The sequence below is a fragment of the Arachis hypogaea genome, chromosome 8 (genome assembly GCF_003086295.3).
Source record: "Arachis hypogaea cultivar Tifrunner chromosome 8, arahy.Tifrunner.gnm2.J5K5, whole genome shotgun sequence".
Lineage (NCBI taxonomy): Eukaryota > Viridiplantae > Streptophyta > Magnoliopsida > Fabales > Fabaceae > Arachis > Arachis hypogaea.
In genome coordinates this window covers 10,524,235-10,548,025 of record NC_092043.1, presented here as the reverse complement: position 1 = coordinate 10,548,025, position 23,791 = coordinate 10,524,235, and the positions used below count along the sequence as shown (strand labels likewise).

Here is a 23,791-nt window from a genome sequence, read left to right as displayed (position 1 = left end):
CGTATTTAAAAAATTAAAGTTAAAAAATAGAATTTTAAAAAATAATAATATTTTTTATATTATTTCAGAAAAAAATTCTTTTGCTAATACTATTAGTATTGTTGATTATTAATTAGAACCATTAAACTAGTTTAAATGAAACGAAATATTTGAAATTTTCTGCTCGTGTCAGTGCTTCCCATTCTGCAACGTAGTCAGATTATGGGTCCAACAATAATAATTTGCTTATCAATCGGGTTCCTTGTTGCAATAATTTAGCCATTTATACAGTAACATTGACCGAAAGATAAATCTTCAAAATGTGAGGTCCTAACTCCTGGCACGCAGCATAAGAGAGACCAAACACCCATTCTTCAGCTGTTGGGTAGCTGTTGTGTGCTATTCTCTTCTCCCTAATCAATCACACAACTCCCCCATCCGGAACGCCCGGCAACGCTGAGTCCGCATTCCATTTCCACACCGCCTTGGGTCAGTCAGTATCCACCGATAACTAACAAGGGCGGTCGTGTGTGCTCTCTCCTTTGACTGTGAACTTCAACTGCTGTCTATACGATGCTGTTTTATCGCGAATTGTCTAAGATTTCAGGAAATTTCAGAGGCAGCGGTGGCATCTTCAACGTAAGTCGGTTCCGTAGTCTCCAATTTCTTACTTCTCATGAACACCACTTATCCATAGGATCTGTTGAAATGATAAATGTCTCTTCTCAACTTTTAACTTCACTTTGTGTTTGTAGTTAGGATCTAAAAATAGTTAATTCCTTTTAAGTTTTAATTTACAAGACAGTGTAAATTTGGAATCAGTTTACAATTTACATCATTTCGTTTTTTGAATTCTATGTTACTATTTTTAAAGGGTTGCTCTATTAAGAACAAGAGCACTTGTTAGGATTAGAGTACCTATTAAAGATTACAAAATAATTTATTTATTAGAAATATAAAAATTTAAATTTTAATATATATTTCATATTTAATAAATAAATATTGATAAGTTTACAATTTATATTTTATATTAAATCAATAAACTTAGAATCAGTTTACAATTTACATCATTTCATTTTTTGAATTCTCAGTTACTATTTTAATTTAAATTTTAATATATATTTAATTTTTTTATTAATAATAAGTTTATCATGTACATTTAAAATATATATATATATATATTAATTAATTAAATTCATTTTTAATACGATTAAATTATTACCTTCAGTGTATATAAGATAGATAAGTGGTAAATTTAGCAGCGAAAGGGTTAATATCAATCAAGATTTAAGCATTTATTCTTTGGATTTTCTTTTGAAATAAAATAAAAAAATTATTATTTTCTTAAATTCTATTTTTTAATTTTAATTTTTTAAATATAATTTTTTTGTTCAAAGTAAGTTTAGTTTGTTGTCTATGTATTTTTATGTATTTCTATGTACTCTTAGAGACAATTATGATGGTTTAAAAATTTGAGTTTTGTTGGTTTTGAAAAAAAAATTAGAGTGAAGTTTGCCCGTAAATTAGGCGAACTTTAGAAAAATTATAGAATTCTCCAGGTTAGGTATAGAGTTCACCGTGGTGTGCGACGAACTCGCCCTAAATAAAAAAAATCTTATTTAAAAATTAAAGTTAAAAAATGATATTTTAAAAAAAAATTCTTTATTCTTTATAAGATAATTAAATATATTACATATTATAATAATTAAATACAATATTTTAAAATTAAATTTAAATATTATAAAAATAAATTATTGTATTTAATTATTGTAAATTCATAATTTAAATGTTACAAATGATTTTTTTTTTGAAACATAGAAAGCTCAACACATTAAAGTGGAGCATAAAATAAAGAAGAAGACACACAACGAGCTACCAACCAAACCAACACCTAACACCCCAGACCTATCAACAGCCTCCCCCAGAATCACCACCACGTCATTCTGTATAGCTCATCACTGTCTTTGTGTGGATTACCTCCAGGCTTGCTCTTGTATTCTTAAAGATTCGTGCATTCCGTTCCAACCAGATGTTCCAAATAACTGCAAAGAACACTGTCATCCACATCTGCTGCCCTTGTTGTCTATTATGCAAGCCATGCCAGCTTTCAAACATTTCCCTAATGGTTCCAGGGATCACCCACTCTCTACCTAGTGACCTCAACCACTTACACCACACCTGCCAAGCTACCTCACACCTAAGGAATAAATGCTCAGCAGATTCTAATTCCTTAGTACACATTACACACAAACTATCCCCCAGAATGTTGACTCCTATTTTACCCAGCCGCTCCTTGGTGTTAACTCGATCAACTAGCACAAACCACCCAAATAGCTCAATCCTCGGAGGAACAAAACCTTTCCAAACGGAGCTCGTGAAACTATAACTCGTTATTTCAGCCGAAAGAGTCTCCACTTGTATAGCCTGTATCACAGAACGAGTAGAGAAAACACCTTTATTGTCAAACTTCCAGACCACGCTGTCCTCCCGACCTGATGACAACCTCACTGGCCTTAACCTCTCATGCAGCTGATTGACAAGTTCTAGCTCCCATTGGAACAACTCCCTCCTCCATTGGAAATTCCAAATCCAATCAAGCCCATCCCAAAAGCCACAGTCCCCAATTAGAAGTCCTTGCTGGCTTGAGATAGAGTATAGTCTCGGATAACTCCCTTTGAGAACACCCCCTTGAGTCCAGTTATCTTCCCAAAATCGGGTTTGCATACCATTGCCTATTTCCATTGCCAGTCCACTTACCATTTTATCCCGAATCCACGGTTCTTTTATATTCAGCTGACAGATGTCCCTCCAAGGCCCTCCTTTTACTTGTAAAGGCTGAGTTGCCAACATTACATTCGGGTTCAACTTGTTACACGAACAAACAATCTTCTTCCACAGCGGGCAATCCTCCTTTGAAAACCGCCACCACCACTTAAACAGGAGCGCTGTGTTCCTTAGCATTGCATCACCAACCCCCAAGCCCCCCACCTTTTTTGGAGCCTGTACTAGCTCCCACTTAACCATAGGTATACCAGAGTTACCATTCTCCTTACACCACATAAAGTTCCGTTGTAGAGTGATCAGCTTGTCTGCCACAGCTTTCGGCATCTTGTACAGACTAAGATAATATATGGGAAGACTATTCAGTACCGACTTGATAAGGACCAGCTTCCCTGATTTATTCAACACCTTCGCTTTCCACAAGCTAAGCTTCTGTTCCACCTTATCAATGATTGGTTTCCAAGTCTTTACTAGCCGCGGATTTGCACCTAAAGAAATTCCCAAGTATCTTACCGGTAGAGCAGCTTGCTGGCATCCCAGTATTCCACATGCCTGATCAATCCATCTTTGCTCACAGTTCACCGATATCAGATTTGATTTTTCAAAATTGATGCTCAGCCCCGACATCAACTCAAAGCACCGCAACAGTCGCTTATAGTTAACAATTGTTTCAGTCTCCGGCGGGCAGAACAAGATAGTGTCATCCGCAAACTGTAAGTGTGACAGTTCAATATGATCTCCCCCTACCAGCAGTGGAGCAATGCGTCCGTTCCTGACAGCTTCCCCCAACATCCGATGCAAAACATCAACCACTAAAACGAACAGCAGTGGAGAAAGCGGGTCCCCTTGTCTTAGTCCCCTCTCCATCTTGAATGGCTTAGACGGTGACCCATTCACCAAGACTGCCATGGTAGCCGTAGTAACACCCTCCTTTACCCAACTCCTCCATCTTTGGCCAAAGCCCATTTTCTGGAGCACAATGTCAACAAAACTCCATCGCACTCTGTCATAGGCCTTTTGAAAATCCAGTTTGATAATGACTGCTGTCTTTTTCCGGGTCTTCAACCAATGAACCGTCTCGCAGGCTATGAGGGCGCCATCATGAATTTTCCTTCCCTTAACAAACGCAGTCTGAGTCTCTCCGACCAACCCCGGCATCACAGCTCGCATTCTTCTCACCAACACCTTCGAAATCACTTTATACACACACCCCACCATACTAATTGGCCGAAAATCCTTCACCTCCTTTGCACCTTCAAACTTTGGAGCTAGTGTCACCCAAGTGACATTGGCATCCGTTGGCATCTTCGCACTTTGAAAGAACCCCAATACCGCAGCAATGAAATCCCGCCCAATGTCCTCCCAGCATTTCTTTATGAAGTTCATGTTATACCCATCACTCCCTGGGGCCTTGGAAGATTCGCAGTCCCACACAGCCTCCTTGATTTCCTCCTCCGTTGGCATTGCTTCTAAAGCTTCAGCCTCAGCCCTATGGATACACTTTACTAAGCCATCCCTGATTCCAATCCTCGGAACATATTCTTGTCTATATAACTCCTTATAGAATCCTCGAATCGCACCTTTAATTCTCGCCTGATTCCGCACAAGTCTTCCATGTATCATTAGTGCGTCGATCCTGTTATTCCGTCTTCTGGCTGAGGCAATGTTATGAAAGTATCTGGTATTCTTATCCATGTTTGCAGCATGCTTAGATCGAGACATCTATTTCCAGTGCAATTCCTTTCTAATGTACCATTTTGAACAAAAGCTCACAAGCGCCTTCCGTCGAGCCTCTGTTGTACCATCATAAATTCCATCACTGACTAAATTGTCTAGCCTGGTAAGCTCCTCCTCAAACCTCATAAGTCTCTTATCCATGTCCCTGAAGTTCTCCTTGTGCCATTTCCGCAATGGTTCTGTTAAAGCCCTCAGTTTGCACGTGAACTGCGCTTCTCCGAGGCTTTGCCATTCATCCTTCACCATTCTCAGAAACCCCTCATGCGTAAACCAGGAATCCAGACTTCTGAACGGTCGAGGTGCCCCTCCGAATCTTGTCCCGTCCAATATCAATGGACAGTGATCGGATAGCCCCCTTGGGCCACCCTTTATCCTAATATCCAGAAACTGCTCAGTCCATTCAATAGTCACCATCACTCTATCAATCCGACTACAGGACCGCCCCCTAAACCATGTAAACTTCCTATCCGTAAGAGGCAAATCAATCAACTGCATGTCATGCACCCATCCCTTAAACTCTTCCGATGATGCCGGCAAGCTAGTAACTCCTTTACGCTCCCCAACTTGTAAAATTTCATTAAAGTCCCCCATAAAACAGAACGGAACCTGACACAGCCCTGCCACATAACTCAGTTCCTCCCACACCCCCCTCTTTGCCTCCCTCCCATGCTCCCCGTACACCAAACAAAAAGCACAGTAAAAGTTGGTCCTTGTTAAGATGCCTTCAACACACAGCCACCTCTCACCTTTATATCTGTGACGGACTTGAAACACTCCATCATCCCAAATTAATAACAGACCCCCACTGTTCCTACAGCTTCCACAAAATCCCAACCAGCATTACTAGATCCCCAAAGCCTTGCAACCTCATATTTAGTAATCACTTCTTTTTTTGTTTCAACCAACCCCAACATGTTCAATTTATATTTACTTTTCAAAGACTTCAGCATGCTCATTTTACCGTCCCCCCTCCACCCCCTAATATTCCAACTGCCCACAATCATTTAAATAAAGTTTTGCTCACCTTTTGTTTATTTTTTGGCCGACTCCTTCTCGCCTTTTCCTTCTGCTTCGCTAGCCTTCTCTTTGCCGCTATTTCCTCATTTTGTGCTTGTAGAATCGCCATAATGTCTTCTTCCTCATCGTATAAAACCGCTCCCGATTCCACAGCCAGTGCCCAGGTTGCTATGTTTTCCTGGCTCTGTACTCCCTGCGTCCCCTTGTACTCCTTCCCTTCTACATGACCACCTGGGCCCAGCTCATTCCCTGCTCCACCCCCCGGGCGTCGCTTTTAGCAGCCACCCCCAGTATGTCTCCCTCTGTGTTGCCTTTAGCTTCTGAGGTTTCACCCTTCCTCGTTTTTCGGCTTAGACTCGTTTGGGAACCATCATCGTGGAGACCGGTCTCACCACCACCGTGCTGCGCCCCTTGTATCTGCCGGCGATTTGCTTCCCCCACCCTCGTCCCCTCATGCGCTACACCGCCACAATCCAACTCAACACCAGCCTCCTCAGTTGGCCCTACTCCCTCCACCTTCTCTTCCAAAACCTGGATCCTATCCTCCAACGAGCCCCTAGCTGTGTGCCTCACCTCTCCCTCCTCAAGTTCCTCCTCCTCTTGGCACCCCAGCCTCTCTCGCAAACCTACCATTTGCGCCGCATCACCCAGATCTCGTGGGACCTGCCGGATCATAAGACTACCCGACCCGGCCTTGCCCCCAATGGAGAGAGGTCCATGGACCGTTGCATGCAGTAGACTAGTCTGGCCCAGCCCAACAGCTGGCTCCCTTCGCAGGCGTGTTTCGTACACAGTCAACCTCCCATCTACCCCCTGATTTGCTATTGGGCCAACTGAAGACCAGCCCACCCCTCTACAATAACCCACACACGCCCCAGCCTTGTAACACACCTGATGGGCCTCGTCATACATACCATAAGTACCAGCCCATTCCACATGATCTCCTCTCACACCTCCACAAACCTGCGTAACCGTATTCTCCGACTCCCCCTCATGAACCACCTCACACCCCTTAGAATCTGCTACTCCACCTTCCTTGGTACTATCTGAATCTGGTACAACCGTATCCTTTTTGAAATTCAAATACTCAACGTTCACATCATTCAAAAAGACATCAGAAGTTACTATTCTGCCCTCTCCTTGCGCAGCCTCTGTAAGCCTGTCGGAAACCAATTCTGCCGCCGGATCCCAGTTACCCACCCCCATTTCCAGGGCCGTGCCAGCGGCGCCAGAAGCTGCATTCTCATCATAGCCACTTCTGCTTCTCTCCATACTGACCGCAACATCCTCCTGGCAGCCTACCTCCTTCACAAAAATCCCAAATGCTGTCTTCCCAACAACAATTTGCATCCATTCTCTGATTGCATCGAACACCCCCGTCTCAACTTGAATCCTTCCCACTGTGAAGGAGGCTTTTTCCCCAGTAATTACATCACACTGAAGCACATTGCCCCGCTGCCCTCCTATTTTCTTGAACGTTTCCGGCGACCATGCATGCAAAGGAATTCCGTAGCACTCCAGCCACGTTCTTCGAGTAGTACAACGTTCCGATTCCTCCCAACGTGAGATCCTATGAAAGACTTGCAGCAAAGTATCCATCTTGAACGTAAACACACCCTCCGCATGCTGCACAGTATCAAATATTAACAGGACTTTGCACGCCCCGATCTCCCGGACATCCACAATTTGAGGTATATTTTTAGAGACCACCCTCTTCACTGAGCAGAGGTCCACTGGGTGCAATGTTTGTCCCACTAAACTCCTCGCCAACCATTCCATATTTGGTTCAACTATTGGCACATCAATTCTTTTCATATGTCCACTCCCCTTTCTCGCACTGGCTGTTCCCCAAAGGATTTGGCAGCCGCAACCCCGTTCCCATGATAAGACGCCCCTGCTACGCCTCCATTCTTACGTACGATTTCCTTCCTCACTGATCCACCCATCGCTTGAGATTGTCTTCTATACTTCGCTTCTCCAACGGTAATTACCTTCCCCCGTAATCTCCAGTGGTTCATTTCTGCAATCGCCTTGAGGGCGCCCCTTTTGTCGTGTAACGAACAAAAGCAAACAGGTAAATCAATCCACTCTTTCGTTTCCGGGCAAGATATATGTCGTTAATTCTTCCTGTCCAACAAAACAAGCGATGTAATTCTCTCCTAGAGATATCATCCGGTAGGTTGTCCACGAATACAGAGAACGAAGAATTTTCCAAGCGATGATATGTATCCCTATTCCAAATTCTGGTATCCTTTGCTGTTGACTGTATTCCTAACGTACTCTCTCCCCTAGAGTACTCACCTCTCACAGCCTCTCTCTCCCTCATCATTTTTTTGAAATTTTTTGATATATAAAAATTGTCAAGAAATATAAGCTAGGTTAGCATTCTAATTGCATAATTAATATCTTTAATTTTTTTTATAAAAATCTAGATATTAAATGAATAAATAAAAGAATTGAAAGAAATTAACTCACAAATCACAAAAATGGAGTGATAAGGTGATGGAGGGAAGGAGAAGCTCATTATTGTTGCCACGCTTATGATGGAACCTTGAGAACTAGGAGAATGGAGTGATGGCATTGCTGGCTTGTGCGAAAAGTGGGAAATTGGAAATAGAGCAAAAGAAAAATATCGAATCTGATTAATTGAATTAAGAAAGTAAAATCACAGTGGTTAGAAATAAATTGGTAATCAAATCGATTAGATTATTAATTTACTAATTTATTAATTTAACCGATAAGTTATTGAACGGTTAGAATCGGTCTTATGTAAATAAAAAGTATAAAATATATAAAATAGTTAAAAATTTAAAATTAAAATTTAAAATATATATTGTACCGTATCTCTTATACATCGAAAAAAATTGGCTTATACCTCGATAATATCAAAATTAAATCAAACTATCCAATGTAACAAAACCCTATTGCACTAAACCTCTCCCCCAAATATCTCGCACTGACGTCAGGCATGAAGATCTCGGTACCAACCAAGGAATAATTCAACCTTGCACGAACTATAAATCAAGTTGAAGGTCGATGATACAAGGCAGATTATGAAACAACCCACTGACTTGAACGTCAGAGTCCTTTTTGCAGGTACCATGTTCGGATTCAAGTTCGCAAGGATGCTACGCTTTCGGACCGAGATGTCGTCGTGACGGAAAGAACAAAGCCGAGCTATATCTCGGAGAAGAGTATCCTTGCCAGAATATTTGGCGCCTACCGTGGGCTACCACCTTGCTTTTAGTTTCGATCTAACGCTATTATAGTTGAGTTGTGCTTTCTTTTCTTTTCAGAAAACCAAAGCATGACGGATCACTCAATAACTCCTCGGGCCAATCCAACTAATGCCGAACTCTTGGCTGCTAATGCTGCTTTACAGGCGGAAAACCAACAAATGGTCGAACTGTTAGCAACAATGCAAAACAATGGCGAAGAGAAGAACGACTATAAGAAGGCGAATGCCGACCTCCACGAGGAACGTCAGTTAGAATCAAATGCGAAGACAAGGGAGACACCTCCCAAAGTAGAAAGACGACGGACAAATCCCTTCTCAGAAGAAATAATGAATTTTAAAATGCCTATAAATTTTACACTTCCAATGACCTTAACGCTGTACAAGGGGATCGGAGACCCTAAAGTTCGTGTAACAAAATTCGAATTCATGATGTTTCTCAATAGTGACTCCGATCCCATCTTGTGCCGATCTTTTCCAACTTTCTTAGATGGAGCTGCTTTATTATGATTTTCTACCTGCATGTTCGATATCAAGCTTCGAAGAGTTCGACAAACTATTTATAAACCACTTCGCAGCGACCAAAATCTACGTGCGAGACTCAGATTACCTCAGTACAATCAAGCAAGGACAACATGAAAGTTTGTAAGATTACATGACGCGCTTCACAACAGCAGCCATGGAAATCCCATACCTCAACCCAGAAGTACTATTGCACGTGATAAAAAGTGGCCTCCGACCTGGGAAATTCTAGGAAGCAATAGCCATTGTAAAACTGAAGACATTGGAGGAATTTAGAGACAAAGCAACCGGGCAAATTGAAATTGAAGAATTACGTGAAACTCGGAGAAACAAAAGACCGTTATCTTGGATGGAGGAGAAAAAACCTACCAGATCTCAAAACAAGGATTCCAAAAAGCCTTTCAAATTAACACCAAAGTTCGACTCATACACCAAGTTCAACACCAAAAGAGAGGACATCATCAAGAAAATACTACACAACAAACTAATTAAACCACCAAGCAGAGCAGGGACATATTAGGACCAGAAGTATGTAGACAGAAGCAAGCATTGCACATTTCACTAGAAGTACAGCCACACCACTAACGAATGCATAGTAGCCGAAGACTTATTGGAGAGGCTAGCAAGACAAGGCCTACTAGATAAATATGTGACTTCCAGAGGCCATAAAGAAACAAGGGACACTAACAGACCGAGCTATAGCTCTGACCCCAAAGAAAAAAGAACATGGTATGGACCAGTCGAAACTCCTGCATCTAAAGGAATAATAAACTACATTTCAGGTGGCTTCGAAAGAGGAGGAGGAGCAACCAGTACAGTTAGGAAAAGGAGTTACAGAACCATGATGACAATGGAAGGGTCTCGGCAAAGGACTCAAATTTCGGCAACAACTGCCCAGATCATTTTCGACGCATCTGACCTCACATCGCAATGCCCAAATCTGGACGATCTAGTATAATCTTAATACAAATGGGAGAGCTAACAGTAAAAAAAGTTCTGCTTGATCCAGGAGGTAGTGCCAATATCTTATTCTATTCCATCTTCAAGAAAATGCAACTCAGTGACAAAGCACTGCAACCATCACCCGGGAAATTAGTAGGGTTCTCCAGAGAAAGAGTCCATGTATCAGGTTATGTATGGTTGAGAACAATCCTAGGGGAGTCTCCGAACTCAAAAACCTTAGATATTCAATTTTTGGTAGTTGATTGTCCAAGTCCCTATAATGTTATTTTGGGGCATCCGTCCCTTAACTCCTTTGGAGCCATTATCTCTACAGTTCGCTTTTGTATTAAGTTTTCTATGCAGGATAACATAATAGCAACAATCCATGCAGATCACAAAGAAGCTAGACAATGCTACAACGCGGGTTTGAAAGTCACCCCAAAGGAGACTATCACAAGAGTCCATTCTGTTTATAACTCGGAAAATATTCCAACCTTGGCCGAGCTAGATCCAAGAAACAGCAACAGTCGTCCTGCTCCAATGGATGGCATAGAGCAGGTACAACTTGGGAAAGCTGACCAGTTTACTAACATCAGCTCTGTTTTCTCTGCAGGGACAAAACATAATCTTATTGATACATTAAATTCCAACTCCGACCTGTTCGCATGGATACCTGATGACATGCCAGGAATTGATCCAAACTTTATATGCCACAAGCTAGCAGTCAACCCTAACGTCCAACCTATAAGACAAAAGAAGCGAAATCCAGGCACAGAAAGAAGAAACACAACAACTGTAAAAACACAGAAGTTACTTGATGCTGGCTTCATCCGAGAAATTCGCTTCTCGTCATGGTTAGCGAATGTGGTAATGGTTAAGAAGAGCTCGGGAAAATGGCGCATGTGCATGGACTTTACAGATCTGAATAAAGCCTGCCCGAAGGACTCTTATCCATTGTCGAACATTGATAGACTGGTAGACGATACCTCAGGATATCAAGTGCTAAGTTTCATGGACACCTATTCCAGTTACAATCAAATACAAATGCACCCTGATGACGAAGATAAAACAGCATTTGTATCCGACCAAGGTAACTTGTGTTACAAAGTCATGCCTTTTGGACTGAAAAATGCAAGAGCAACCTATCAAAGACTAATGGACAAGGTCTTCAAAGATCAAATAGGATGAAACATTGAAATATATGTCGATGACATGGTGGTCAAATCAATCTCGGAACAACAACATGAAGCTGATCTTAATGAAATTTTTCAACAGCTCATAAAATACAACATGAGACTAAACCCAGAAAAATGAGTATTTGGAGTACATTGGGGGTAAGTTCCTTGGATTCCTCCCAACAAACAGGGGTATAGAAGCCAACCCCGACAAGTGCCAAGCCGTGATAAACATGTAATCACCTCGGGCAATCAAAGAGGTACAACAACTTACAAGTCGCATGGCAGCACTATCCCAATTTTTGCCAGCAGCAGCCGCCAAGTCATATCATTTCTTCAACACCCTGAGAAAGACCGAGAAGTTCATCTGGACAGACGAATGCGAAAAAGGCTTTGCTAAATTCAAAAACCTCCTGGGCTCACCACCTATACTAAAGAAGCCACAACCAGGTAAACCACTTTCTGTATTTCTTTCAATTTCAACTAACACTGTCAATTCTTTGCTTGTAATAGAAATAAGGAAAGAACAATATCCAGTATATTTTGTGAGCAAAGTCCTACAAAATGCCAAAACAAGATACCCGACGATAGAGAAATTAGCATTTCACCTGGTCATCATAGCTCGGCGTCTGTGACACAATTTTCAGATACACCAGATAATAGTCTGGATTGGCCATCCATTGCGGAAAATATTATCAAAACCAGACTTAGCAGGTCGACTCACGAAATGGGCGATAGAGCTCTCTAAATTTGACATCTCCTACCAATCATGAGAATTTCCTAAAGCCCAAGTATTGGCCGACTTTATCTCGGAATTATACAAACACAGAAGAAACGATCAAGACATGGCAATTGTATGTAGATGGAGCATCAAATGAAAGCGGATGTGGAGCGGGAATCCTACTAAAAGACGACACCGGCATACAAACCAAGCAGTCAATCAAATTTCTCTTTCAAGCCACCAATAACCAAGTTGAATATGAGGCACTCTTAGTAGGCCTCAGGTTAGCAGAGGAAATAGAAGTAAAAAATCTAAAGGTATATCATAATTCCCTCCTCGTAGTACAACAGGTAATTGGTGATTTTCAGGTACGAGATCCACTCTTAGAAAAGTATTTAACTTTGGCAAAAAACATGATACAACATTTTCAAAATTTTGAAATATCACATGTGCCTAGAAAACAAAATTGTAGAGCCGATATTTTATCTAAACTAGCTACATACAGGGTAACTGATTCATCATATAAATTATATCACCTCACACTAACAGAATCAATTTTAGATATCAAATCTATTTTAAGTATATCACAGGAAGAAGATTGGTGAAACCCGTTCATTCGCTATTTAATAACTGGGGCAATACAGGAGAAAAAAAATTCGAGGTCATTTAGACGTAAAGCAAGCCATTACACCATGATAGGAGCCGATCTATACAAAAGGGGCATCTCTAGGTCGTTACTAAAATGTCTCAGCCGAGAAGATGCAGCGAATGCCATCGTCGAAGTTCATGATGGTATCTGTGGACACCACACTGGAAGCAGAAGCTTGGCCACAAAAATCCTAAGAGAAAGATACTAGTGACCGAGAAGACTGTAGAAACAAGGTACAAAAGTGTGATGCCTGCCAGAAATGTGCACTACTCATTCATAGCCCGACCAAACTATTACACACTTTGGACGTTAGTTGGCCTTTTCATAAATGGGGGATGGATATATTCGGCCCATTCCCAATAGCACCAGAACAGGTAAATACTTATTAGCTACAATTGATTACTTCACAAAGTGGATAGAAGCACAGCCACTTGCGAGAATAACCTCGGACAAGGTACAAACGTTTGTTTGGAAATTTATTATATGTAGATATAGTTTGCCTATGGAAATTATTTCTGACAATGGTTGGCGATTCACTGATAAGAAAATAGCTTCGTTTTTAACTAACCTTCATGTCAAACATCATTTTTCCTCTGTCGAGCACCCCAAAGTAGCGGGCTCGCAGAGGCCGCAAACAAAGTCATTTTATAGGCCTTAAAGAAAAATCTAACAGATGCTAAGGGGTGCTGGGCCGAACTCATACCAGAAATATTGTGGATTTATAACGCAATACCGCAATAGACAACGAAAGAAAGCCCGTTCTGATTAGTATATGGCATGGACTGTATGATTCCTATTGAAGTAGGTCAGAGGTCAACTCGGACCGAGTACTTTGACAAAAATGCCAATATAGAAGCCAGATCAGCCGAGCTTGATATAATAAGCGAAGACTGATGCCTGCTTAGACAAAGATTTATACAAACAGCCATGAAAAAGCAGTATAGTAAGAAAGTTCGACCGAGAACTCTAAAGGAAGGAGACCTGGTGCTAAGACAAATAGAAGAAGTCTGGAAATCCCCAGGACATGGAAAATTAGCTGCTAATTAGGAAGGCCCCTTCCAAATTTCCAAAGTCATTGGAAAAGGGGCGTATTGTTTGGAAACACTGGAAGGAACAACCCTCCCCAACACTTAGAATATCTCATCTCTGAAGATCTACTATAATTAATCTATTATTGTAAAGTGGCGTGGGCAGGTTTTAACGAGGCCGACCACCCCCACACCTTTCAAAAGCTGAGAGGTACTTTTCACATACAAATAAATCTAATTCTTTTTCTCTCTCTGTTTATTGCAACAAACTATACTTTGTCAGTCAGTAATGGCGAACCAACAAATCAAGAGTTGGATAAAGTATTCCAAAAACAAAACCGATTCAAAGATCAGTATCCAAACTACAATACCAAAACAAAGAAAATCATGTTTTTCAAATTAAAAATATTAACTTTTTCAACAGGGGGAGGAACATTCTCAACATGACCCTCTCCCGCCTCGACCTCTACAAGTTGTCCATTAATCACGATCTTCGTCACATCAAGCCTTCCAACATCAAACTTAGGAGAAAACACAAGCACCTAACTGACAGCACGATCCAAACCAGCGGCAAACATCTCCAACCCCTCATCTTCAAGTTCATGAATGCGAAGGGTCAACTCGCCCTTGACCTTATCACTATCTTTCATTTGACTCTGCAACAAATGGATTTGATCTTGGAGCTGAGAAATCTCTTCCTCTCTTTCCTTCATCTTAGAAGTAGCATCTATAATTACATTCTCTTGCTCTTTAACAAAACGTTCAAGGCTGGCGACCTTATCAACAGTCACTTGCTGCTTTGCACCCAAGAGCTCGATAACACAACCAACATACAGTAAACGAAATGCAATGATCTACAAACAGAAACCAAACGACAGTCACAAACATGCATTCGTGAAAACAAACAATAACAAAGAAAAGAAAATAACACAAAAACCTAAACAATTTTTCCCATCGCTAACAAGAAATGATGAAAATAAACTCCTAAAACTAGTAACAACTAACAAAAAAGCAAAAGACAAACATATTCATAATATTCATATATATACAATAACCAATAACAAGCACACATTGCAATTTCTCGGCAATGGCGCCAAAAACTTGATGGAAGGTTACCGTCGGTTTAGAATTTCTTCTTGGTAAAAGAAATCACTTCGTTGCAAGTATAGTTCCAAACTGACAAATAACCTTCAATCAAAGTTTAATTTTGGTTGTCACAAGTTCAACCCAATAAAAATAACCGAGATTATTGCTCCCAGGTCATTCTCCCTAGGAATTACAATCGAATGCTCAATTATTAGTTATGAGTTTCACGGGGTGGGTTGATAAAACAAGAAATTAAAAATGCAAGAATTTAAATGACAAGAAAGTAAATCAAATAATTAAAGATAACAAATAATAAAGAGGCCTTCATGGCAAGGATGAGAATCTAGATTTTCTATCCTAGTCATTAATCATAACACAATAATCACCAAGAGATAATCCTATTTTGTTATCTCTAACATTGGGAGAAAATCAAATAAGACTAGTTAATCTCAATCCATAAGTTTTAATCAACTTACTAATTAAATTAGCAAAAGATTAGCATCTATGAAAACAATATTAACTAACAACTCTAGATCACCAACATAAGTTGGGTATTAATGATTCAAGAGCACATAATTTCTCTTTTCAAGCCAAGAATGCACAAAATCTACTCTAAACCTAAGCCAAGCATTTTGTCAAATACTTGGTGTGCATAAACGTAAAAGCATATTAAATTGCAAAAATAATAAAATCTAAAACTACCCAATGCAAGAAAATAACAACAATAACTCAAACAAGCATTAAAAGAACATAAAATATAAAATTGCATCAAAAGAAATTGAAATTAACAAGAGTGTTCATAAACTAAAAAGAGACATAAAAGAAAAATTAACAATGTAAACTAAGAGAACAAAGATGTAGGAACAAGAAATTTCAAGAAAAACTAATTGAAAATAAGAATTAAATCATAAATCTAAGATGAAATCAAACTAAGAACCCTAATTTCTAGAAATAAGAGGGGGCTTCTCTCTCTAGAACTAACCTAAAGCATGATTTCTACACTATCTAATTACTCTCCCCTTGATCCATCTTGAATTCAGCCTTTAATAGCTTTAGAAATGAGTTGGATTTGGGCCTGGATAGCTCAGAAATTGCCCCCAGCGTATTGCCTTTAAGTTGGTCACATGCCGCTTGTCACGCGTACGCATCGCCTGGCAGATTTCCTCCCCACATATACGCATGGGCCACGTATATGCGTTGCCTGGTAGATGTCCTCCCCACGCATACGCAAGGGCCACGTATACGCGTCGCCCTGAATTCTGCAAATTCTCATTTCTTCATGAATTCTCCACTTTGCATGCTTTTCTCTTCACTTCTTTCCAATCCTTGCCTTAAAAATCTAAAATCACTCAACAAACATATCAAGGCATCGAATAGAATTAAAGTGAATTAAAATTAGCAATTTAAAGGCCTAAAAAGTATGTTTTAACTCTTAATCACAAATTAGAAAGAATTACAAATCCATGCTATTTTAGTGAATAAATGTGGGAAAAGTTGATAAAATCCACTAAATTCAACACAAGATAAACCTTAAAAATGGGGTTTATCAGGACACTCGATCAGCAAGCTCAAAAAAAGGAAACTTTTCACTCCAAACAGATTGAGGATTCACACCATCTATGAATCCATGAAGCTTCCTCTGCCTCTCAAAAGCCGGCTTATCTCCGGTATCATAATCCCCCTCAGACAAAAACTCAAGAGACTTCTCAGAATCCATTTTCCTCCTTTTGGGAGAAGGAGGAACCTGAGCACTACAGAAAGTGGCATCTCCCCCCTCCACCTCCCTCACAATGCCCGATCTGCTCACACCCTTCTTGCCTTTCCTCTTCAAATAAGATTGAAGACGAGAACTGTTCAAATTTGGCACACGTCCACCTACAAAACAAAAAAATATCAGTAGCCAAAACAATACAGATAAAAACCTAAAAACCACATGCATTACCTATATAAGCCTCCAACCCTTGTTTGTCGTTTTCTCTATCAAATATCAACAATTCCGGAATAGATAAGCACTCACCCTCAACAAAACATTCTATTACATATTCCAAAAACATATTTTCCTCCTCACTCCTCTCTACGACTTTCAAAATCTGCAACGGTTCCAGACACCAATACAACGGAAACCTCTCTATCAACTTGTTATCTAAATAAAATGGGTATTCAGTCTCCAAGGACCGAACCTTAACAAATATCGATTTAAAATTTTTGACTGAAACAACGAAAGAAAGATGTTAAGAGAAACAGGAAAATTCAAAAAGTACATTAGACACTCAAACACTCGAAGGAATGCCCAAGAATTGGGATGCAACTGCGATGGAGCGCAACTAAGCTGGGTCAAAACCTTACACTGAAAGTCAGTAAAAGAAAACTTCAGATAAAGCCCAGTAAAACATGGGGTATACATATAGAAGTAAATATCTCGCACTGACGTTGGCCACGAAGATCTCGGTACCAACCAAGGAATAATTCAACCTTGCACGAACTATAAATCAAATTGAGGGCCGACGATACAGGGCAGATCATGAAACAACCCACTGAAACACCTCATTGATTACTCACTTTATTCAAGTAATCTCCCACTGACCTGAGCGTCGGAGTCTTTTTTGCAGATACTACGCTCGGGTTCAAGTTCGCAAGGATGCTATGCTTTTGGACCGAGACATCGTCGTGACGGAAAGAACAAAGCCGAGCTATATCTCAGAGAAGAGTATCCTTGCCAGAACATATACATTCACTAATATTTTAATATGTAAATATTTAAAATATTTAATATTTATTTTAGTAATGATATAAATTCTAATAAAATAAATATTTAAAGTTATAATAAAATAAAAATATTAATAATAAGAATAAAAAATACAAAATTATTATTAAAAGATAAAATAAATATTTTATATAACTTAAGTTTAATCTAATTAAATTATATAATTATAATATAATATGAATTCTTATATAACATATATATTTTATATGTACAAATATATATAACAAATAAAAACTATTTTTTAAAGTTGTACTAGGTTTTAATATATAATATTATAAACACATAATGTAGTAAAAAGATAATTGAGTAAAGAGGCATTTTAATAAGGCTCATGGGCACGGTTTCGAATCCTTGTTGCTGCATGTTGACATTAGCGCAGTTGACCATGATTTGACCGATTCGATTTAGTAGCGAGTCACACATATTTTGTTCGGTTCAAATTAGTTTGATCGATTCTCTTTATTTTAAACGGTGGAAATATCAAACCAAATTAGATAAAAGTCTAATTCACTGATTTTTTTTGTTAAACTGTTTCATCCGGTTCGATTTTTATAAGTATACTAACTTTTTTATTTTTTATTTTTTTGTGGATTAATCCAATGGTTAGTTTACTAGTCTGTTTATGCAAATGTCGCAAGTTCGAATCCCGTCTTATGCTTGCAGCAACTTATTAGCCAGTCACAAACCGAACTCAGTATTTGACCTATCAGATTGGATGATACCGAAAAAAACAAACAAAAAAAATTTACAAGTAAAATTAATCAACGTAGCTAGTCGTCTTAGTGAGTTCAGTGACAGTGTTGTTGTAGAACCAGAGTTTCGTTTAGGGAGGGAGTGGAGAGAGGGGGAACCGTTTTTGTTTTTTTTTTCTTGGACTGGAGAGAGGGAACAGTTTGAATATGGGGTAGTGGGTCTTTAGAGTCGGGTCTGTCCGGCCCTATCATGTTCAGAAAAAAAAACGTAGCTTCGCCCCTGGGTAAATTGATGCTGACTGCTAGGTACATCATCACTAGATAATTTTTGTCGGTTCTTATTTCTTCATTAATTTGAAATTGATGTGAAGCGAATCATGAATAATGGTTCTTGCTACAGGGGTCAGGGGTACGTGGAGGGTTAGACCAGTGAATTATGAATTACCAATTATGGAGATTTATTTTCAGTGGTTTTACAGTTTGTGTTAGTTTTAAAATATTATGGCTGCGGAAGATTGATGCTATTGAAATTTGGTTGATTAACAGAGCAATTGGAGAAATTTACTTTACTAATGCTTCAATTGTGAGATGCAGGTCAGAAGTTTTGTTTTTACAAAGGGTTTGCCAGCATTGCATTGTAGTAGATATCAAATCCATCAAAAAAGCCGCTCCATTTCTGAGGTTAGTTCATTTATGCATACTTCTAACACTGTTCTGAATCCCATTGCTTATAGGTTTAAAGGGTACATTTTCACGTTGGTCTTAGCTATTTTAGTGTTGTAGCTATCGTGTTTCGTGTGCCATGTTAGAGTGTACAAAGGGCTAGCTTAGCTGGCGAGATTACAATTTGTATCCAATTTGATCCCTCCCTCTCTATTTAGTCCTAATATTCTTTGATTCTTCCCAAATCTTATGAACGTTAAATAGAGAGGGGAGATTAAATTGGATCCAAATTATAATTTTACCAGTTAAACAAGTTGTTGCATATTCTAATGTGACACATGATAGTCACATAAGCACTGAAACAACTAAGTCGTCACGAAAGATGCCCAAAGATCACTATAGTGCTGGAGTTCAATGTGAAAGACCACTATAGTGAAATTAAAACTTTGCGGACCAAATTGGATAATACCGTAAATTTCAAAAACCATTATGGGAATTTACTCTAGGTTTAAAGCTATATCATTTCACTTTCTTTACATAAAAGCTTCTACATTGCAGAACAAAATATGAAAAATCTATTTGAGTTGCTGCATTATTTATAAATTTTACTCTTAGGATATCCATAACTTTAAATGTTATCCAGAGAAGCTTAAACTGGTTCGACTAGTACAGGTTAACTAATTCATCATTCCTTTTAAGAATTTAGTTGGGAATGTCTCTTCAATCTTGCATTTTGCAATGATTTTCACACTCTTATCTTCTATTGAGACATATGCACTAATGTTACTTCTCAGGATAAATTTGATCCATTTTCCATGGTTGCTGATGAACTATCATTTGTTGCTAACAACTTGCGAGCAATGGTAGTTGCTGAGGTATTAAGCTGTTTGTAAGTTTGTTCTTTACTTTTAATGTATATGCTTGGAAGTAAAAAAAAAAAATTCAAAATTTATTTCTGTTTAAAGTCAGGTGTAGCTCATGGTGAAATTGAATATCATGACAGGTTCCTAAGCTTTTCTTAAGTGCTGAATACTTCTTCAGAGTGGGGGTTGAAGGAAAAAGATTTCGTCCAACTGTAAGAATAGTGTTAGTTGTAATCTGATCTAATTTTTAATCTCTTATCCAAAAATTGTTTTCTTCTTTGTTTTATAATATTGGAATTCGTAAATATTTGGGAAACCTAAATGGTTAGACTGTGCGATGGACTAGGCTTTTCAAACTAAATTCCAATTTTATGTGGAAAGTGAATTTGGCAGCAACATGTTTTCTGTTGTCCTTGATGCTTATGGTTGATGTATGGATATCTCTACAGGTTTTATTGTTAATGTCAACAGCATTAAAACTATCAACACCCAAACCACCTCATCATTTTGACCAAGGAGGCAGTGTTGCGACAGATCTACGCACAAGACAGCAATGCATCGCTCAAATAATTGAGATGATCCATGTGAGTCCTTCAAAAAATATGCTATATTAAATAAATATATTTTTTTTGACAATGTTGATTCTCTTAAGAATAAATAGAACTTACATGGTAGTTGGTTATTGATCTATATTTTTTCTTTGGCTTATGATTGTATGATGGAATTCCTATGAAATATAAAACAGATAAATCTGAACTTATTAAGTTCATTGATTTGTAGTCAGAATTGGAAGAAGAAATATCTTGTACTTAAGTTTGAACAAACATGGAATTGTATTTATGATCTTTGCCTGCAGGTTATAGTTGTTTTTAGGGAAAATGCATATTTTTTTAGGCTGAGAGATAGATAATTTTTGGTTTAATTATCCTGTTGGTTGTATAGTTTTATCAAATTTATAATTAAGTCTTTATACTTTTTTAGTTTTAACTTGGATCTTTAAACCATTTAAAATTTTTTAATTAGGGAGTGCATAAACAACAAGAAAAGCAACTAAGCCTTTTTTTTTCTCTCCATAAGGTGGAGTTGGCTATATGGATTAGATAATACCATAGTGTTTTATTGTGAACCATATAGCAATTTACACCATTTATAAGACTTATTTTCTTTTATATGGAAAAATTTGTGGTGTTTTGGCTGGAATGGGCAATTTTAGTGTAATTATAGGTGGGTGGACATTGCAAATGGAGCAGGACCAACACGTAGGAGGCGTGCTGATGAGTTAGCACGTAAGACGAGTATTGGACACGTGGTGAGCTTGAGGCCAACACACAGGGGCGTCTTACACACATGGCGAGCAGAGCAGCCAGGCAACACGCAGGGTGTTGATTTGATCCGATTTCAACACGTGACTTGTGTGTCGGGTGTTCTGCCTATAAAAGTGAAACTCGTTACCATTTTACTTCATTGTGAGAGAGTTGTTTTAGTGTGTTGTTGGTGTGATGGGAGGATACTGCAAATATAATCGTATATCACAATGGTGAGATTATAGAAAATACACGAGGAATGAGTTTTGCGTGTGAGAATCCGTTTTTTTTTTTGTGGTTCCATACACTATGACGTTCGCGGAGCTACTGTACGGTCTCTGTCAAAACATAAAGAGTGATATCTTAAAGAAGATATGCAATATTATGTACAAGAGTTTTGTTATCATATTTGATGGCCTAATACAGTTTGATATTATACCGATCATTGACGAAGTAAGTATTTAGTATATGTTTCATATTCGCCAGTAGACTCAGGTGCAAAAGTTAAAGATTGAGTTGTATGTTGAGTTTAAACATATAATTGTGGATAGGATTCAACATGACTCAGACATAGAAGATGACAGAATTGAAGTGTATGAAGGAATGAACAGTGACAACGAAAAGGACTTTGAAGTTACCTACGAAATCGATGACGAGGATGAGGATAGTGATGAGGGAGGCAGTGGTGGAAAATGTGGTAGCTCCACCCACAGTCAGTCAATTCATGGATGTTCCATCTTTTATGTGTATCTTGAATCTTGACGCCATGCATACATCAGAATTCCCCAAATATGTGAACATAGATATGTGAGGAGTGAAGAATACTTTTTTTTAATTTATATTTTGGATCAATCGGTAAATGACAACACTTTTTCTATATGTGTTACTGATTCTGATGATGGGGAGTTCAAGATCAGAATGGAATACAGTTTTAAAAAGTTGATCATCGCGGCAATTAGTAAATATACTATCTTCAGAGGAGTCGATTACAGTATTTATGAGTCTGACGTTTTATGCAAAATGCAACTTATCCGAGCCAGCTTGAGACGGAAGAAAGGGTGTTAGGAGATACGAAAATATACCAGGAGACACACGTGCACCATGGGAACGATTTCACAGGATTATTCCAACTCGGACTCAGACATGATTCCTAAGGCTATAAGGCCATTGGTTGAAACTGACCCATCCTTAAAGATAAAATCTATGATTGCGGAAGTCTAGTCCAAGTTCAACTACACCATCAGTTATCGAAAGGTTTGGTTAGTAAAGCAAAAGTTGATCGAAAAAGTTTTTGGTGGCTAGAAAGAATCTTATCAAGTTTTATCATTTTGGCGCATGGTAATGGTTTATATGCCTGGCTCAGTTGTCCAAAAAGAAATACAACCCCTGTATAACAGGAGTGTAGAGGTGGAAGATGTCAAGATAATTCACCAGATATTCTGAAGTTTCAATCCATGCACTAAAGCGTTCCGGCATTGTAAGCCTCTGGTTTAGGTTGACGGCACACCCCTTTACAAAAATTATAAAGGTGTTCTTTTGGTTGCAGTTGCACAAGATGAGAACCAAAATATTGTACTGATTGCTTTTTCTATCGGGGAGGATGAGACTGCTGATTCCTGGTATTCTTTTCTTAATAATTTACGAAGAAACGTTGTTAGGAGAGACGACTTTGATATAGCAAATCCATGACAGCTTTATGTAACATTTGAAGGAACTACTGACAGTGGGTTCACTGCCAAAAATCGTTATGCTCTGGTTGACTAAGAAGTCCTTACTACTATCTATCTATCCAGTCACAACCTCTCCATTAATCGGTAGGCCATATTAATGTGTCTTTCTTTGAGTGTCACCGTAACTTCACTCACTAAAAATATGAATGCGTGAATCTCAAGTATCCACCTTTCGATTAACCTGGTAGAACCCCATTGTCTGTAAGGCGTTATCAGTAACCGGATGTCACATCTCCGGTGAATCAAGTTTACGGATCTGTCCTTGTTAGCCTGGTACAACCAAAAGATATTTATTAATTACACAAATATTAGAATTAATAATATTTTAAAAATATTAAAATTAAATATATTTATTAATTATTATATTATTTATTTTATTAATTTCAATAATTTCAAATTAAAATAAAATAATATTATTTTTGAAAAATGATAATACTATAACAAAGAATCAGAAAAAATTTATTTATTAATATATATTATTTATTAATTTTAATAATTATAAATTAAAATAAAATAACATTATAACAGAAAAATAATCACATTTATATTATTTATTAATTTTAATAATTATAAATTAAAATAAACTAATACTATAACAAAAAATAATCATATTATAATAGAACTTTTTTAAAAATATTTATTAATATTTATCAATTCTAATAATTACAAATTAAATTAAAATAATATGATAGAAAAATAATTTGCAAAAAATAATATTAACCAAAAAATAAAAAGAACTTACAAACTAAAATAATATCAACAGTTTGCATCCATATTTTTCAGAATTTGTACACATGAATTAATAAAATTTATTTGTTAAAGACAATTTAATGTTTATGTTTGGCTAAATAATGGCCAAAACTGTTAAATATTGGAGTGAACTACCAACCCAGCCCTTGATCA

The 23,791-nt window shown here is 38.2% G+C and overlaps 1 protein-coding gene across 1 annotated transcript in view; it reads left to right on the top strand.

Annotated features, from left to right (window-relative positions):
- The first annotated feature begins 277 nt into the window (after nucleotides 1-277).
- LOC112706048 (solanesyl-diphosphate synthase 1, mitochondrial) overlaps nucleotides 278-23,791 on the top strand; it is a 30,897-nt gene continuing 7,383 nt past the window's right edge. The window contains exons 1-5 of the mRNA XM_025757137.3: nucleotides 278-618; nucleotides 18,923-19,009; nucleotides 19,786-19,866; nucleotides 19,995-20,066; nucleotides 20,304-20,438. Of these exons, the coding sequence (XP_025612922.1) occupies nucleotides 553-618; nucleotides 18,923-19,009; nucleotides 19,786-19,866; nucleotides 19,995-20,066; nucleotides 20,304-20,438 (441 nt within the window). The 5' untranslated portion in view covers nucleotides 278-552. The remainder of the gene's footprint in view (nucleotides 619-18,922; nucleotides 19,010-19,785; nucleotides 19,867-19,994; nucleotides 20,067-20,303; nucleotides 20,439-23,791) is intronic.